This window comes from Protopterus annectens, chromosome 10.part0 (genome assembly GCF_019279795.1).
Source record: "Protopterus annectens isolate FY-2018-M chromosome 10.part0, PAN1.0, whole genome shotgun sequence".
Classification (NCBI taxonomy): domain Eukaryota; kingdom Metazoa; phylum Chordata; order Ceratodontiformes; family Protopteridae; genus Protopterus; species Protopterus annectens.
In genome coordinates, this window is record NC_056744.1 from 1,369,596,783 (window position 1) to 1,369,615,898 (window position 19,116).

Sequence of the window (19,116 nt, forward strand, 5' to 3'; positions counted from 1 at the left end):
ACAGCAGCAAAATTCAAACAGTTAATTTTCAAACACTGCAGCTACTCATCCAAGCACTTGAAAACTTAAAAGAGTTTGAGTGCTTGAATGTAGCCTATACATATGAGTGTGTGTGTGTGTGTGTGTGTGTGTGTGTGTGTGTGTGTGTGTGTGTGTGTGTGTGTGTATGTGTGTGTGTGTGTGTGTGTGTGTATGTGTGTGTGATATATATATATATATATATATATATATATATATATATATATACATACACATACATACACCCACAAAGGCATCATACACACATGCATGTGTGAGTATATATTGGTATATCTAAATTAACAATGATCACAGCAAAGCATATAAAAACTAGTTGCACTCAACACCTGTTGCATTTCAGCAGACAAACCACAAACGTGGATCATCATCAATAAATGATCTGAATTTCAACTTATAAATGGTCTCCATGCTTTATTAACAGAAGGCAAGTAGCCACAAATATAGGATTACTACTATACTACTCTTAGAGGCTCCAAGTGGGCTAAATTAGCAGGAAATTATCACTTTTTTGAAAATATTTTTAAGGTCTGTAGACTCTTAACAGTTCTTTTCAGGACTATCCATTTGGCATTTTGTTACAGAAAATAAAAGCAGTTGGTCATTTGTAGAAGTCAAGAGAAATCAGCTAAATTCTAGTATACAAGAAAAAAAGAACATGCATGTTTTTGTATAGCAATTAGTGCCTTTAGTTTAATTTTAAGTAATGAACTTTAATCACTTAACAGGGATTCAAGGAACCTAGAAAGTACATTGCAGCACAAGGTAAACTGATTCTATTTTTCTATATTTTAATACATCTATTGCTTTGAACACAGTATGCATTTCAAATACATAACTGACAACACTGGTAATTGATACATTGTACAGGTCCAAAGGATGAAACTGTGGATGATTTCTGGAAAATGATTTGGGAGCAACAATCAACTATCATTGTCATGGTAACTCGATGTGAGGAAGGAAACAGGGTAAGTAATAATTTCAAGTAGTTCAAGTATTTAGTTGTCCATCTGCTAACATTTAAAATGACACAGGTTTGATCATGTTCAGCTAAACAAGACAGATGTTGAAGAATAATTAGAGAGCAGAAGACTTGTTTTTTTTTTCTTTTTTGTTTAGAAAGAAGGTTTGCACCATCAGACTGTTAAAGGTATCCTTAGTGCAGCCTGAGATGCAGTTAAAAAATATGTCATTATATTGGATTGGTGTGATGCTACATGACAGTATGAGCAATCTGTAGGGGAGTGAATTTCAGATTCAAGATATATAGTGGCTGAAGGCTGAATCACCACCCATGCTATAAGCCAGCCTCTAATCCTTAATAACTGTGAAATGTGTACAGTGCCATGTTGTTGGTCAGCAGTATGCTGATTTTTTTTTTTTTTGGTTTGTTTTTTTCCCCTTAAACAATGTATGTGTAACACATAATTCATAAAATTGGATTTTAATTCTGCAAGCTTTACCAGAATATTGTATTCAGGAGTTCATCTAAGAAAATCATTTGTGAATATTGCAAAATTGTGATAGAGTTGGATTGTAAAACATTAGTGAGTATGATGGAATCAGAGAATAGTTTAGAATTAAACGTGACCTGAACAATATCAGCTTATATATATTTTTTTTAAAACAAGTTTATTGTTTTTAACATACAAAATAAATATCATAACAATTTTATACAAGCAATTAAAATAGAAATAGTTATAACATTCAATAAAATAACCAAAGTATTTACAAAGACATCCACTACAAATCAAATCAATTGATTAAACTATAATGTCATGCTATTGAGACTAAGATTTTTTTAACAGGTTTTGTAAAGTATCCCATATAATATAATAAGATGTTTTTCTAGTAGTTCTTGATTTTATTGTCATCAATTCCATATGACACACTTCAGTCATAACATTTTTAAATTCATTAAATGAAGGAGGGGTATCTGAAATCCAATTTCTGGTTGTTATTTTTCTAGCCACTGCTAGAATAGACCATAATAAGGGAAGTTTAACTTTTTTAACACTTTTAGGGACAGGTGTGTTAAATAATATAAGTGATTTAGAAACAATGAAATTATCTGTGAAAAGGGCCTGCAAAAAATCATTGATTCACTTCCAATATTCCTTCAATTTCATACAGTCATAAAACATATGTGCCCAATCAGCATTTATTTCTACATTACATCTTTTACATAAGTTGTCTTTATTATTTATTTTATTCATCATTAAACTTGTATAGAAGGATCTATGTAAAAATTTCCAAGTAAAAAGTCTCCAATTAATGGAAGAAGTAGTTTTATAAGCAGATTCCAATATATATTGTTTATCTTGTTGTTTTGATGATTCACCATTAATGGAAATGAAATAATTCCAATAGGTATCTGAACTGTAATGAGTTTCTTCTCTGATAATTTTATGTATGTATGAGAGCTTACCTTTATCAGAAACTCTATGTTGTAAATTTAATATCAAGTAATCAATCAGTATTGGAACAGATTCTTTAACTGTTAAAGACATTAAATCAATTTTATTAATAAGATGTTGTCTAAAAGTCTGAATTTCTAACCAACATGTTTCTCTCAAATCAAATTCTTGCTTTAAGAAGTCTAAATTTTTTACTTTATTATCAGACAGCAACTGATACCAATACTTTAGATCATTCTCTGTGACTAAAAGAGTTCTTTCAGAGGTGGTTGACAAAAGCATACCTTGTGTATACATTATAGGAATAGAATAAAATTCCATTCCTTATACTTAGGATGCATGAATATAAAATTACGATAACTGATAATAATGTTTAATGGGTAACTAACTACATATTTTGGTGTAATGGATGAAGTACAAAATTCTTTTAGTAACCATAACATGGGGTTATTTACAATAATATTTTTATGTATTAAAGAGATTTTCATGAAGTGAATGCTAATTAGTTCCCAGTAATCTTTCCATCTTGCAACATATGACTGATCTATTAACAAAGTAATAACTTTTATAATAGAAGAGATAGTATATAGATTAAAGTCTGGAAATGAAATGCCCCTTGAGACCAGCTATTAGTATGTTTCTTTAATGCAATCCTAGGTCTATTAGGTGCCCATAAGAAATTTAACATTAGTGAATTCAATTTCTTAATAATTATTTTTGTAGGTGGGAGTATTATTGATTGTATTAAGTATAATATCTTAGGGAATACTATAATTTTAATAATTGTGAGTCTCTCTTCCATGGTAAAAACATATTGTTCCAGCTATTGAAAAGATTTTGTTTATTAAGAAGACAGGTACTATAATTATTATGTATAATAGATTTGATATCTTTAGTTAATATTATACCTAAGTAAGTTATCTGACCTGAGTTGGGTATATATTTGTTAAAATCATTAATGAGGACATTTTTTCATGTGTATATTGGTAATATTTTAGTTTTTTCTTCATTGAATATTAAACCAGAGGTATTTTTAAAATCCATCATTTTATCAAATAAGGACTGCATAGAAGAGTTAGATCCAGCTGATGTAATTAGAACATCATCTGCAAAAAGTTGAATTTTAGATATTGTATTTTCATCTATATCAAATCCTTCTATATCAGTACTGTTTCTGATCAAATTAGCCCAAGGCTCCATTATTAAAGTAAATAATAGTGGAGAGAGTGGACACCCTTGTTTTGTACCTTTTGAAATGGGTATTTTTTGTGAGACATATGTTCCTATCTTAATGTAAGCCAATGCTCCTTTATATAGATGTTCAGTTAGATTTACAAATGCATCTGAGAAGTTTGTGCACTTCAGTAAGATAAACAAGTAATCCCAACTTACTGAATCAAATGCTGAACTTATATCGAGACTAATAAGTGTTAAATCTTTCTTTTTCCTAGTTGCAAAATCAATTAACGTTAAAGTTCTCCTTATATTATCAAAAGTATTTCTATTTACAATAAAGCCTGTCTGGTCTATATCTATAATGCCTGGGATGATTGTCTTTAATCTATCAGCAAAAATACTCATAAACATTTTATAGTCAACATTAAGTAATGAAATAGCTCTATATGAAGTGCATCTGGTTGGGTCTTTATTGGGTTTTAAAATTGGTGAAATAAATGTGTATTGCCAAGATGAGGGAGTTGTTAACTCATTTTGGGCCAAAATAAAAACCTTATGTATTAATGAGTAAGTACTTTTGGGAAGAATTTTATAGATCTCTGGTATAATACCATCATTACCTGGTGCTTTGTTTGATTTAAGCTTGTTTATTTGTGTAATAACCTCTGTATATGAAATATTTTTATCCATTAGTTTAATCTGTTGTTTATTAAGTTTTTTGTTCATGTTTGTAGTTATAAATTTGTTTATTTTATCTTTAGGCTCCATGTTAATGTTATTATGATTAATTTTGTGAAAGTGATTTCTAAATTCATCTAATATTTCTGGTAAACTAGAAACATTCTTCTTTTTCCTTGGAGAGAAAATTTCTTTGATATGATTTTGTTTATTCAACCTTTTTGTTTTATTTTTAAGTCTATGTAAGTATTTGGGGCTTATTGAGTAAGACAAAAACTTATATTTCTCTAATATTATTTTAACTTTATGAGTTAAAATTTCTTTGTATTTCTCATTTAATTTATTTATTTCTTCAATGACTTTTTTGTCCATAATATTTTCTTTATTATTATGTTTGTATGAGTCTAATTTGCTTTGAATATCTAGTAATTCCTTGTCCCAAGATTTCCTTTTATTATTATACCATCTGATACTTTGTCCATATAAATACGATTTTAAAGCATCCCAAACATAAACAATGGAGACTTCAGGTGTATTGTTTAAGTCTAAAAATGTTGCACTTCTGAAAGTATATAATCTTTATAGTCTTTTAGTTGAGTTAAGTATGCTGGTATCCTTTTGATCTGAACATTGTAAGTACTTTTTATCATAAACTCAAAGACAATTGAATTATGATCTGATATAGGACATGAAATGATTTTAGAATTAATTAAGTCTGTAACCATCTGGTTAGAAATAAAGACTCTATCTATTTTTGAATAAGTTTTATATCTGTTAGAAAAAAAAGTGTATGGTAATGATTTTGAATCTATCTGATTATTAATATCATTCAAATGATATAAATTAACAAAATCCTGTAAATGTTTTGCATTAGATGTAATTTTCCTTTTTCTTATAGTAGTAGTATCTTTTTCATGTAGGATACAATTAAAGTCACCTGCTAAAATAATATCTCCTATAGAAAATGATATGATGTTATTGAGATGGTGTTTCACTGTATTAATGCCAATTCCTGGTATCCAATATACATTAATTAATGTATATGTCTTTCCATTAATCTGTATTGTAACCATACAAAACATTCCTTTATCATCTTTATAAGACTTAATAGTTTTAGGTATGGGCATACTTTTATTCCATAAAATAGCCACTCCTCTTTTTTCTGAGTGTGTTCTGAACTAACCAAGACTGTATATTTATTAGTGGCTAATTTATCAATATCCTTTTTCAGGAGATGTGTTTCTTGAAGGAATACTAAGTTGGCCCTATGCAAATTAATGTATCTCATTAAACTTGCCCTTTTACATGGGTTATTCAGTCCATTAATGTTTAAAGAAATTCCTTTTAGAGAAATCATTTAGCTTTTATAAACATATAAAACATATAATCAGAATAACAATTAACAAAATAAATGATATTATACCTCCTCCTTTAGGTGTACCATTAATTATAGCTGTATTTATTGAAAATCTTATGGGATTTTGTATAAGCTTCACTTTTATTTGTAGTGACAATAAGTTTATAAAATGTGTTGTGGATGTCAGAACTACATACAAACAACAATAAACAGGTGAAAATAATATTAGGATTAAACATTGCACCCAGCCTGGAGTTAAGAACTCCAACTTTGAGTAGCACATACCACTCAAGTTATCCCCCTATCCTAAGCAACAGCACCTCAGCTGCCACCATATCAATTCAATACTAACTATTATTAATTAAAGTTAACCTCATTTAATTAGATTATCTAGTAAGACAAAGCTAAACAATTTATAAATCAGCTTCATATAAACAAATAACATTTAGAAACAGCTCATATTACTATGTACATCTATTTTGTAAAATACACTCATAGTCAAAATAGCATTCTAATAAACTTGATAATGGGAACCGAGAGAGAGAGAAAGAGAGAGAGAGAAAAAAAAGGGGCATATCTATATATTAGTTTATTAAAAGTTTGTAAAAATAAGTTCTTATGTTCATTTGGATTCAATAACTTAGGCTGTAATGGTTCAGACATTACATATATTAGGGTATTCCTACTTTCTGCCATAGAAATGCAGTTAACAGTTTTAAAAACTTTAAATTACTTGCACCAAAGCTTTCTTCTCATACTTATTATTGCCAGTAAATAAAATATTTATACTCATACATATGTTTACAAGTCATACTGCACAGCAATGTAAATACCTAGTTATACATAAATCATTGTGAAGAAAGCCATCTGTATTTTATATATCTGAACTGCTGCTTTAAAATATGTCACATGACAGTTTCTTCTAAGATATAATCATAATGATACTTGTGCTTGTCAATTAGATAAGTCAGATGATTTATAACATTATATATGTTTAAATCATAAGTATTTATATACAATAATATGTTGCAGTCATGTAAGCTTTCAAAAACATGTGCATATATGTTTTACCTTCTATGCCTTCTAAAATATCTCTCTTGCTTACTATGGCATACTGAATCATTTAAAATCATTATAACTTTCATATTTTATAAATTACACCTTAAATAAGTAAGTTGTTATAAAGAATAACTCACATTTAGATGTCATAAAGTTCGTTTTTCATCACAAAGTTGCATTTACAGCAGTTCTACTTCCTGGAACAGTGTTCTTCTTGAATCTGCGATGTGTCAGTGTGAAATCAGGGGTCAAAGTTCAAAATGACTGCATTCAGCTTCTCTGCATGTATTCTGAGTGTTGAAGCTTTTAAAACAACTCGAGGACACTATTCACGAGGTAACCCACATCCCAAAATGTCTCCCTTAACATTCTGGCGGGAATTTTAGTAAATATAAGTGACTGACATTTATTTAGTAATACAAATGAAACTAAACAGTGCAAAACATTTGCGAAGTATTTTACAAGTCATTACAGTCTCTATGACAGTGAAACCAAGCCTACAGTTATTTAACATATTATACAACTTATTTTTATATACCCCATTTCATTTTCTCATACTAATCTTATTATATACATATATCAGTATTATCAGAAGCATATAACTGTACTTATAAGAGAGAAAGAGAGAGAGAGAAAAAAAGAAAAGGAAGAGAGTAGAGAAAAAAAAGAAAGAGAGAGAGAGAAGAAAGAAAAAAAGGAAGCTACAAAGAGTATCTACAAAGAAATATTACTTGCTGTTTGTATTAATAAAGTTAAACATGAAACATATTACTTACAACTATTTTAGTTCTAATTATTTGCAATTATATCATGACATATTATTTGTAATCATGTATAAGCAATAAAATCATGATATAATATTTAGCAACAGTGTTTAAACAGCATATATAGTTTTAAAGAACTAATAAGTTATTTCACTTTTTCCATATTTTACATCATACTTCTCTCCTTGCCCTCCCCCACCCCTCACTAAATGCATAGTTTATAAAGAATGCCATTATTTAAAACAAGAAGAGAAAGAAAATGTATCAAATTACTAACCTTAGGTCTCTTTATCACAAAGAAAAACAAGTTGATTGATAGCATGTTATTTGTTCCTCAGAGAGTTTGACTATTTATGAAACAAAAACAGTTCTTTGCACACAGAAAAATAACTTTGAATAAATCTTTAAAATATTTGTGGCTTTCTGGAGATGCAGTAACTGTATTTGAAGAGATTAAGAGAGAAGAAAAGAGAAAAAAATATATAGAACATGTCATTTGTTTTTTAGTCTTTTTTGCTTCTCTGAAGTCTTCCAAGAAGTTCCTGTCGCCATCCTCTTTAACGAAGGACTTGCCCATTCCATATCTTCTATTTTATCTAATATCTTATTTTTTTAATATACAGCAAAGCAGAGTCCAAGTCTTCAAAAATTCTAGGGCCATCAGGTAAAAAGATTTTTAGTTTGGCAGGAAATAAAAGGTAAGTTTTGAACTGTGCTTTCTTAAGCTCTCTTATTAATGGCAAAAAAACTTTTCTTTTAGTTATTACCAAGGAAGAATAGTCATTGTCAAAACGCACAGTTGCCTCGTTAATTTTAATAGGTGCTTTAGCCCATGCATATTTTAATACCATCTCCTTGTCATAAGATGATAAAAATCTTACTATAACTGATCTAGGATACTTTTGTTAGAGTTAAAATTAGATAAGGACCTATGGGCTCTTTCAATACCAAAAGAAAATGCTTCTGACAAGTCTAAAGTTTTGGGAAGCCAAGTATTTAAAAAGGAAGTAATGTTGTTACCTTCTATATTTTCTGGCAGTCCAAAAATCCTAATATTATTGCGTCTAGATCTGTTTTCCAGGTCATCAAGTTTGGATTGTAGGTATGTGTTCTGCTTCAGCAAAAACTCAATGTTAATTTCTTCTTCCTGGATTCTGTTCTCCATATCATTAACAGTCTCTTCTATGCTTGTAATCTGAGCCTTCTGTTGTTGCAAGTCTTGATGTAACAAATCCATTTGTTTTGTGTTTTTTTCTATGAAGTTATCACTTTTAGTATCCAGTTTGTCCATTTTGGTTGTTAGTTGCTGAATAGTAGATATCAAAGACTGAAGCTCTTTCTTGATGCTGGAATCCTGACTGTTTGCCTTACTGGAACTCATTTTGAACAGAGGTGATGAAAGAGTAATTTCCCAGATGATTTCTGACAGGAAAATTATTGAAATTTTCTTTCTTTTTTAGATATTATTCAAGAAACTGATATTCCAAATGTATTTAGAAAGAAAATTATTTCATTAGTTGATTTTTAAAGTAATTATTTCCTGTCAGTGCAGTTAAGTTGGTGGAGCTGAAGAAATCTGCTGCTATCCTGTGTTCATCCTTGGCCACGCCCCATATCAGCCTATATTTGAAGGAAGAGAAAAAAGGTCTGACAGCAAAGAATAGCAAAATGTTGATTTCCTTTAGTACTGGCAGTAGTTACCTAACCAGCAGAATACTAAGATAGTTGTGATATGCGCTATATTGTTAGGTTCTTCATATTTTACTAGGATATTTAAGATGTTATGTTTGGACTACATGATTGTGTATATTCCTGTCGTCCTCTAAAGATGATAGTCTTGGTCTTACTGGTGGTAGCAAAAGCCAGACGTTTTGAATTATACATACACAGACTGGAAACTCGTTTGCAGTGAATCTTCAAATTAGTTAAGATTACCTGAAATGAGAAGTAGAGTGATTCATCCACATTCTGAAACATATATCTCTTGTTACTGTGCTGTCTGTGATTTACGTAAAAAGTAAATAGGTGAGATCCCAGAAGAGATCCATCCCAGTATTCACAATTCACAGAAGACATGTAGCACCCTCTCATGTTATTCACTGCTCATGTTTTTTCATTTAGCTGTAAATTTTTTTAATGATTGTGAGATAGTGAAAATGCCATTGGTAATGAGTGTCTCTTTTTAAGCATAAAGTGTCATAGTATTTGAAGGTCATTACCATAATGTCATGATTTTTCTTATAATGAAATGCTTTTCTTTCCTTTCCTTTTAATCTAACCCATGAGTGCCATTTACACTGTAAACATGTTTAGTATTGCTTTCACTTTTTTCCTAAAGGTGTTTCTGTACTTTCTCTAGATCTATCATTTTTTTTGTTTGTTTGTTGGCATTTCTTACATCCATCCTCTGTGGCCATCATTTGGACACTCTGAAAATAAAAGTGGTGGCTATATTTCAGATCTATACAACATTCAGTAAACAAAGTACTTAGACAGGTAATGGCTCTCATTTTAAGGTTAATTAGTATTAAATCTATGCATTGACTTGAGTTCATTGTTTTAATGCACGCATTATCAGTCACAAATTATACAATGACTGGCCATTAATATTCAAAAATGAGCACGCCGATTGGCCAGCCCAACCAGCGTGCTCGTTGTAAATCCGACAGTATATTAATGAAAAAGACGTCTGTTTGCCTGGACTTTTTCCCATTAGTATAGCTCCTATTTTTTTTTTTTTACTTTTCTTTCTTTTTTTTTTGCTCCCAAAAAGAAAATGGAAGACCTGAAATGAATGAAGGGGGAAGCGCAGACAAAAATAAGAGGTTAATCAGGTACGTTCTGCAAAATTAAAGAAACTTACCTGATTATCCTTTTATTTTGTCTGTTCCGGCTCTCCCAAATGTAAAGAGTCTCCAAATTTTATTTTCAATTAAAAAAAAAAAAAAAGCAACAGAGATTTTCCTTTCAGCATTGCTACTTCTACACAGCTCTCTGATGTACTACGTAAGCGTGGGAACACAAGTCCCATATTTATGCGCAGTACATCAGAAAAAGCCCCAGGATACCAGAAAACTGTGGAAGGGCAGCACAGAGGCATTATACAAAGACATTAAGAAACGTAAGTGTTTTTTTTTTCCTTAAATAATAATGCCATTGTATAATAGCAATAACCCATGGCTGGGTGTGGGCAATGCTGGATTTACCTATGGTTGGCTTTGTTTGGTCACTCAGGCTTCACCCTTGTGACCAAACCACACTAACCGTGGGTAAATCCAGCATTAGCCACACCCAGCCATGGGTTATTGCTTAATTATACAATGACTGGCCATTAATATTCAAAAACAAGCATGCTGATTGGCCAGCCCAACCAGCATGCCAGTTGTAAATCCGAGAGTATATTAATGGAAAAGGTCTGGTAGCCTGGACTTTTCCCTTTAGTATACTGCAAAAAGAAAACGGAAGACCTGAAACAAATGAGGGAAGCGGCACAGACAAAAATAAGAAGATAATCAGGTCCACTCTGCAAAATTAAAGAAACTTATCTAATTATTCTTTAATTTTGTCTGTCCCGGTTCTCCTGAAAGTAAAAAGTCTCCAGATTTTCTTTTTTTGTTTTCAATTAAAAAAAAAAAAAACAAACAAAAAAAAAAAACAACGGAGGTCTTCCTTTCTCCGTTGCTACCTCTGCACAGCTGTGATGTACTGAGTAAGCATGGGAACACAAGTCCCATATGTATGCGCAGTACATCAGAAAAAGCCCCAGGATACCAGAAAACAGAGGAAGGGCAGCACAGAGGCATTATACAAAGACATTATTTAAGAAAAGTAAGTATTTTTTTTTCTTAAATAATGTCATTGTATAATAGCAATAACCCATGTGGGCAATGCTGGATTTACCCATGGTTGGCTTTGTTTGGTCATTTGGGCTTTGCCCTCATGACCAAACCACACCAACCATAGGTAAATCCAGCATTATCCACACCCAGCCGTGATGCAGGAAAATTAGAGCTGCTGAAAAGATTACAATCTGGTGAGCCGTTTATTTATTTAGATTTTGGGTTTGACTGTCCTATGATCTTACAGAGAAAGTAATAGCAATTGATGCAAATCTGTATGTAGTCATTTGTGATTGGTAGAGCAATGTCAACATCATTAACTCAATGAAAAAAAGGAGCATGTCAGAAAAAATGGACTCACAAAATATGTATTAAAAAGATCAGCTTAAAGACTTAAGTCTTCAATGTGTTTGCTAGTGGGATGATTAAAGCTGTTGGCCTGAAGTAATCCATATTGCTATCAGGTCAGCAATTACACATGTTGGAATTGCCATTCACTGTTTGGTTTATTTTAGCAGGACATGTGTTAGAAGATGTGAAGATAATTAGGGGAACACTATCAGCATCTGGAGTAGCTGTATGTTTTATCCCATTAGGATCATTTTTATGGCTAGCTTGCTGGCAGTTTTAAGACTAAACACATCTTTGAGTACAGAGGGGACAGAGTTAGTAAGGTTATCTGTGTTACTAGTGTACTACAGCTCTGGTCAGAAGTCTTTAAATTATGGATGTGTTAACTGCTTAAGAGGCTGGTTTAGGTGGTGATTGAAGGTACTTATTGCCCATTTCCATAAAACTGATCTTCATTAGCATTTATATTTTTTACAGTATTCATTTAGGTTCTTTATTTTCATCTTTTGGGTGCTCCAGTTTCCTCCTACATCCCAAAGACATGCTGTAGGTGGATTGGACACTCTAAATTGGCCCCAGGTGTGAGTGTGTACGTGTGTGTGCCTTCTGGTGAAGGTTGGCGCCGGGCTGGCAACTCAACACCATAAGACTCCACTGCCAATCATGAGCGGACAGGTGATCCACTGTGGCAACCCCTAACTGGGAAAAGCCAAAAGAAGAAGAAGAAGAAGAAGATAGATGATAGAAGTAGCATTGTTACAGAATTCCACATGAGGCTAGGATATTTTTAACAGAAAGTAACATTTATTTGGGCTTAGCTGACTTAATTTTGTAATAAATTTTATAAATCTGAGCTCTGCTAGTTATTACTACCCTAATTTCTTGGACAATATGTGGCAGTTAGTGTTACTAGAGAATTATTTTTCATCTATGGACAGAAATACTTAGGGTAGTCAGATTATCTTATTAAAATGCCATTATGCCTCATTGAGGACTGAAACCTTGATAATTTATATCCTAGTAGAAAGCAAAAGGTTCCTTTGAAAGAGCTTGCTTCAGATGCCATTTTAATGCAGTTGACTATTGCACTCATCTGAGACAACTATGTAGTCAGATACAGTGTCTTCCATCAAGAGAAAAACAACTTCATGATAAATCCACAAATATTAATAACTTTCCATTCACACTTAGAACACTCACCAGCAGAAAGCTGCTAGCAAAATAGTTGCTTTTCCAGGTTTTGTCAATATGCTTATGCCAGTAAAAGAAATAACCTAACAAACATATTTGTGAATCATTAATAGGTTCATAGGTGTGTACTAGGCTAATGGCCCTGGAGCCTTTACAAGCCTAGCCCATAGAAGTGCCCTGGCATTGTGCCGCCCGACGACACTTGTCCTGCTAAAATAAATCAAACGGTGAATGGCAATTCCAACATGTGTAATTGCTGACCTGATGGCAATATGGATTACTTCAGGTAATCCATATAGTAATGCTGGTAATGTGTGCTAGGCTTCAAAGCGGTCCCTAGACTGCAAATCTAGTAACTATCTGTGAACCTGAAACTCTATGAGTGAAGTATCTTAATTTTTTTGTGAAAAATAAGGAGTGTAGTGGGTATGTGTGCATCTTATAAGAAAGTATTCCTGCAGTGGTTATTTTCATTTCATAGCATTCAACAGCAGCAGCAGTCTCATTTTGTTTGATAAGAAGCCCTGAAACCATTAATTTGTGCATTGCATTTTTATCTGCTGCAGCTTGTACAGCAAGCAAAACCTAGGTAGTCAGTCAGCAGGAAAAACATAATAGTAGAAACTAGAGACAGGATAGGAATACCAGAGCAGAAAGTGAAGCTTACTGAGCAATACTGAGTATGAACTGAAGCTTGTGGTTCAATACTAGAGCAAGAACTGAAGCAAGTGGAGGGAAACTAGAACAGAAACATGATTCTGTTTAGGAATATCTGAGCAGAAACTAGGATATGTGGAGGAATATTAGAGCATGAGCTACTACCTGTAGACGAATATTAGACTGAGAAATTGAGAATCTGATCTCATATTGTACAAGCTCTGATGTCTGAAATCAGAAAAACTAGACAATGGTCAGAAGTGAATCGCATGTTTGCTTCCAGATGAAAGCTGCTTCTTCATAGGTTTTAATATAGCGAATGCAGATCAGGTATAAATTGGAGTCCAGGAGTATATTTACTGGCATTTGTTTACTGGGAAAGTCTGACTGAGCAGTGCCCATTTTCCATCAGAGGCCAGGAGAGAAATGCTGCATTGTACAAACATCACAGACATCATTTGCATGGATTCATGAGCAACAGTTCCATTATCCATAAGTCCTTGATATCAGTTACATCATTTACAAAAATAGGCACTAATTTTTATTTTACTAGAAGCTACCACGTTTGAAGGCTCAATGGCCTGAAATAAACTAGACTGAGAAATTGAGAATCTTATCTCATATTGTACAAGCTCTGATGTCTGAAATCAGAAAAACTAGACAATGGTCAGAAGTGAATCGCATGTTTGCTTCCAGATGAAAGCTGCTTATTCATAGGTTTTAATATAGCAAATGCAGATCAGGTATAAAATGGAGTCCAGGAGTATATTTACTGGCATTTGTTTACTGGGAAAGTCTGACTGAGCAGTGCCCATTTTCCATCAGAGGCCAGGAGAGAAATGCTGCATTGTACAAACATCACAGACATCATTTGCATGGATTCATGAGCAACAGTTCCATTATCCATAAGTCCTTGATATCAGTTACATCATTTACAAAAATAGGCACTAATTTTTATTTTACTAGAAGCTACCACGTTTGAAGGCTCAATGGCCTGAAATAAACCCTAAGCCACATTCAGTAAAATACCCTGTCTAGAGGAATTTGACAAGAGAGAGGTACATGTTTAGTTTTCTCTTTCTTTTTGACAGGAAAAATGGGGCCAACAGTGTTATAAAGGGCAGCAGCTTCCCCAGGAATGGGCACAACAGTCTGTCAAAAAAAGGAAGCCTCCCTTGTTCACTCCTCCATGACCAAACATAACCAACAAAAGTGTCTCTTCCTTGGCTGCTGAGAGAACCCCAGAAGCTACAGAGGATGTGGCCTTAGTCCATAGTGGCTATAGGTGCTACACCAGAGGGATGCAGAATAAGAGATGAGTGGTCTAAGGTACAACAAATGGCCGCAGCAGAGACATCCACCTGTGGCTGAGGCAAATTGCTAACCTGCATTGGTGGCAAAAGTTGTTCACTTAACTTTTTCTTGTTGTAGCTGGAAGAAGGATTGCCCTTGGGACCAGCCACTTGTTCTATCATCAAGCCAAAAATGGTGCCTCTTTTCCAGTGAAAAGACAGCAAAAGCTGGAAAAATTAAAGTCCTTAAAGTCACATTTTTCACACAAATGCATTAATACTTTGCCAAAAAAAAAAAAAAAAAAAAAAGTACTCTCATTTAAAACAGTGATGCAGTCTTGCGACAGTCTGTTAAAACACAAAGTCCTAGTTTTAATGTAACTTTCCTGAAGAGGAAAGTATTATTAATAAACAAATTTAATTGACTGGAAAGTTTTCCCCAAAGGGAACTTACAGTATCTGCCCAGCAAAGGAAAGGAACAGCAGAAACCAACTGTCAATCATCAAAAGCCTCAGAGGAGCATACTGTTCAGTGGCAGTAAAGCTCTGAAGGGCTTGGTGCCCAAACTTGTCTTTTAATCAGCTCATCTCAAGCTGCCTGACTATTTTGGCATGTAGAAGGTGTCTTGAAGTTTTGGAAGATGGATGGCTGTTATATACTTGGCAGAGTATGCTAATGCAGCAGATATCATTCAGATGTCACTGTTATTGTAAGTTCACTTACACAACTGTACTTTTGCCTACATATGACAAATGAAAAAGTTCACAAGATTGTGGGGAGGCACAAATATTATTCCTGATACTAAAAGAATCAGTAAAATAAGAAAGGTAAACTCTGAGATAAGCAAAATTTGGTAGCCTAGGCTTATAGAAGTAGATGTGCCTGTCTGGAGCTACCCCTCATCTCCATGTACTACTCACTCATCCCCATGCGCAGATATGCACTACCCCCTCATCCCCATGCACACACATGCAGACTAACAGTATGTCCCAAAAATAATTTCTACGTTGATAATGGGAGTCTGTGGTATAGTCAGTCTGCTTCTGAAACTGTGTCAGCACTTAGTGTACTTTAACGCATGATATGGTCCATCCTTTTTGGTGGATATCATTGCACATCGGTGCTATTGTTATGTTTACAGCTGCACACTGTTTATTTATTTTTTTTATCATCTTTATGTCCACCATCATACTTTGCTTATTTTGTACATAATGACTATCCTTCTGTTGTATGCATTTGAGCTAACGCTCTCACCCAACATAGTATACTCTATCAGTTCTAAGTGTTTTTATTTTACTACAGTGTCTGCATGCCCATGGACTCCTCAGTATTTAGTTTCCACTACTCTCATGCTGATTCCTTTCTCCCTGTTTGTTTCATGATGCTAACATACCCTACCACTCTACAGAGCTTTAATATTATGCCCTACTGCATAATGTAATGCCTGCTCCTCAAAAAAACATAAAGTAAGGAATAGGGTGGCAGCCTTGCATCTGACCTTGTTGGTGTTGGATGCACATATTGGATACTGTTGTGGCACAAGTATACCTAATAAGAGGGTAGAGCAATATCACATATGAGTGGGTCTCTGAAACATTGTTGACTTCCTATTTCACAGAGATGTCTACTATGTGTCTCTCACTCATGCACATTTGTTGGTATACCACTGTAGATGGCTCCACTCAGATGAACCACTGTCCTCCCTCTTTTGGATAACAGGCCTGCAAGTGAAGAAAAATACTGGCTATATTTTTTTTTTTTGTTTTCCTGTCATAATTTTATGCCAGCTCATATGGTGTGCTCTGACTCTGATTCACTACAATCTGTTCCTTATTGGAAAAGATTGTTTTTCTTGGCATGTAAGCTATTATCTTTTTAATTTATAGTCTTTACTTTCTATTACTTCACGCTTGGGGCTAAATTTAAAAACAGTTTGTACCCATAGCAAATTTGTGATAAAAGGCTAAGGTTAATTCTAATAGTCTCTGCAGTTATTAAGTACTCTTTAGTCAGACACAGAGATATTACGTTTTTCTGTGTAATTATTTAATTTTTTTTTTCATTTTCCCAGTTCCATTTCACTTTCTAGATTTAGGAGGATGACAGTGTTATATATCCTTTGCATATCTTGTCAACAGGTTCATCTCTAAAGTAAGTATTCAGTGTAGAATATACCACTGTCTGTAACCTTTTTTTTTCTCCTGCATCAACTATATGCATGACATATATCCCCATTATCATGGTGCCAAAGCAGTTCTGTTTATGTGCATACATCTGCCAAGTGCTGCTTATGGCTACACTATTATACATGTTGAGTACTGTGCATGTTGCTAGAGTTCTTTTTTCCTCCACCCTTCCCTCACTTTGACATGATTTATTGTTTTAAAACATTTGGATGATTCTTGAAGAATGTCAGGCACTACTTTGAGTAGATAATACAATTCTTTATAGTCATTGATTCAGAATGATATTTTCTGGAGCAGAGAAGCTAGTGCTCATGAATTGCTTTCCATGTTATGATAACCTACATCTTCCCTGTTTTCATTATGCAGAGATGGTACTATTTAGACTGTTCTTGGAAGTGCTAATATTTCAATGAACCAGTTCTGCTATGCTGTCCAAAATCTTCTGGATTCTAGTATTTTATGCTCTTCATGTGTTTAATTTTCTACTTCTTTTTCTTATTACTTAATTTACAGTTTTTCATCAGATATTTTAGTCCTTTTATAAATTTGTATTTATATCTCATTGCTTAATAATCTCATAGACTATGCAATTTATATAGTATACTGTTGCAAGTTGTTAATATCTGGATAACCTGTATAAGCTGTACATTATCATTCCAGTGAGGCCAAATGTTCACAAAAGCTTAAATTAGTAACAAAAGTTGTTCTGTGGCAAGAGTTTATGACAAGCTTTCATACAAGTAGCAGGAACAGTGTGAAAAAATCCAATCTGATGTTGTAAATTTTTATTTATTCCTGAACCATTAGGTTCGGATCTGATCCTCAGATATGACTCGGCTGATAGTATAGCTCATGGCCAACTGGAACTCTTGAGCTCCTCCCTACCCATAATGCACCCACCCATAACATACCTCAGACCTCATTTGCCGTTTTCACATTTAGATGTGGTCAGCTTTGCTCTCGAGTTTTTTTGGATTAAGATAAGTGAGTTGTTATCATTAAAATATATTTTTCTGATTTTCTATATATCTTTATGTACATTTTCTAGTGTAGTCTAATTACCATTGCTGGTATTACTGTTCTCATTCTTAATCTACAGATGTTATGTAGTCCTATCTCGCCATAATTCTTGCTGGTTGGTTTGGAGCCAATCCCCGGCTCCGACTCGGCTGATACTAAAGCTCGAGAGCTTTTACTAGCTCGAGGCTATCCCCTATCCTATGATTTACCACTGCAATTCCCCAGATCTCGTTTGCCGTGAAAGCTTCAAGGTTGACTTTGTTACTGGCTCATTGGCTAAGTAAAAAAACTTGATATTTTTTGTATAAATTTCTTCTTTTTTCTTCTCATACTTTTCTTGTAGTCTTAAGAGTGATTGTATGCATGTAGGTTTCCCCTTTCCCGTCTTTAAGGATTGTACGCCCAGTTTAGGTTAGAGGGGCTGTATTTGCCCGTTTAACTTAGAGGGCCTTTCCTCTGTGAGTGATAGTTTTTCCTCCTTCTTTTCTATCTTTCTGATAAAAAAAAAAATCTAATAATATGGTTGTATTGTTTGGTTTTTGATATGTCTAAAGATAAGGATAAGGAAAAAGAACACCGCCCTTCGGGGTTTAAAAAATGTGACAGGTGTTCTTAAAAGATGTCCCTAACTGACAGTCACACCAGTTGCATCTACTGTCTTGGAGAGGCTCACTGGCAGGAACCCTGTACCATATGTCATTCCTTTAGCACCAGGGTTCTTAATGAATGAAAAAGGAAACTAATAGAAAGGGGGTTAATGCGAAGTTCCTTTCAAGATCAACTGGAACAAGGTCAGACTGCAAAACCTCCTTCAAAAATCATAAAAGGAAATCTCCATTGGTTCCTTCTTCTGAACTGTCTAAGAAGACTAAAGCGATGGAGCCGAAGAGTTCTGGTTCCGACTCTGCTTCTTCGATATCAGTGCCGTCTATTGCATCAGTTCAGACACAATTGGCTTCATCGAGGCATTTGCCTATCTTAGACCCAGTTTCACCAACCTTAAGATCTCCTATTTTGAAAGGAAGGAGATCTCCATCCATCTCCACCCGTTCCTCCAGGACGCTATCTGATGAAGATGTCGAGCGGGTGGTG

General features: G+C 33.7%; 1 protein-coding gene across 1 annotated transcript in view; it reads left to right on the forward strand.

Annotated features, from left to right (window-relative positions):
- The window catches only part of LOC122814279 (receptor-type tyrosine-protein phosphatase C-like), a 2,027,173-nt gene that overhangs the window by 1,975,017 nt on the left and 33,040 nt on the right, over nucleotides 1-19,116 (forward strand). The window contains exons 31-32 of the mRNA XM_044086870.1: nucleotides 765-801; nucleotides 907-1,004. Coding sequence (XP_043942805.1) covers nucleotides 765-801; nucleotides 907-1,004 — 135 coding nt within the window. The remainder of the gene's footprint in view (nucleotides 1-764; nucleotides 802-906; nucleotides 1,005-19,116) is intronic.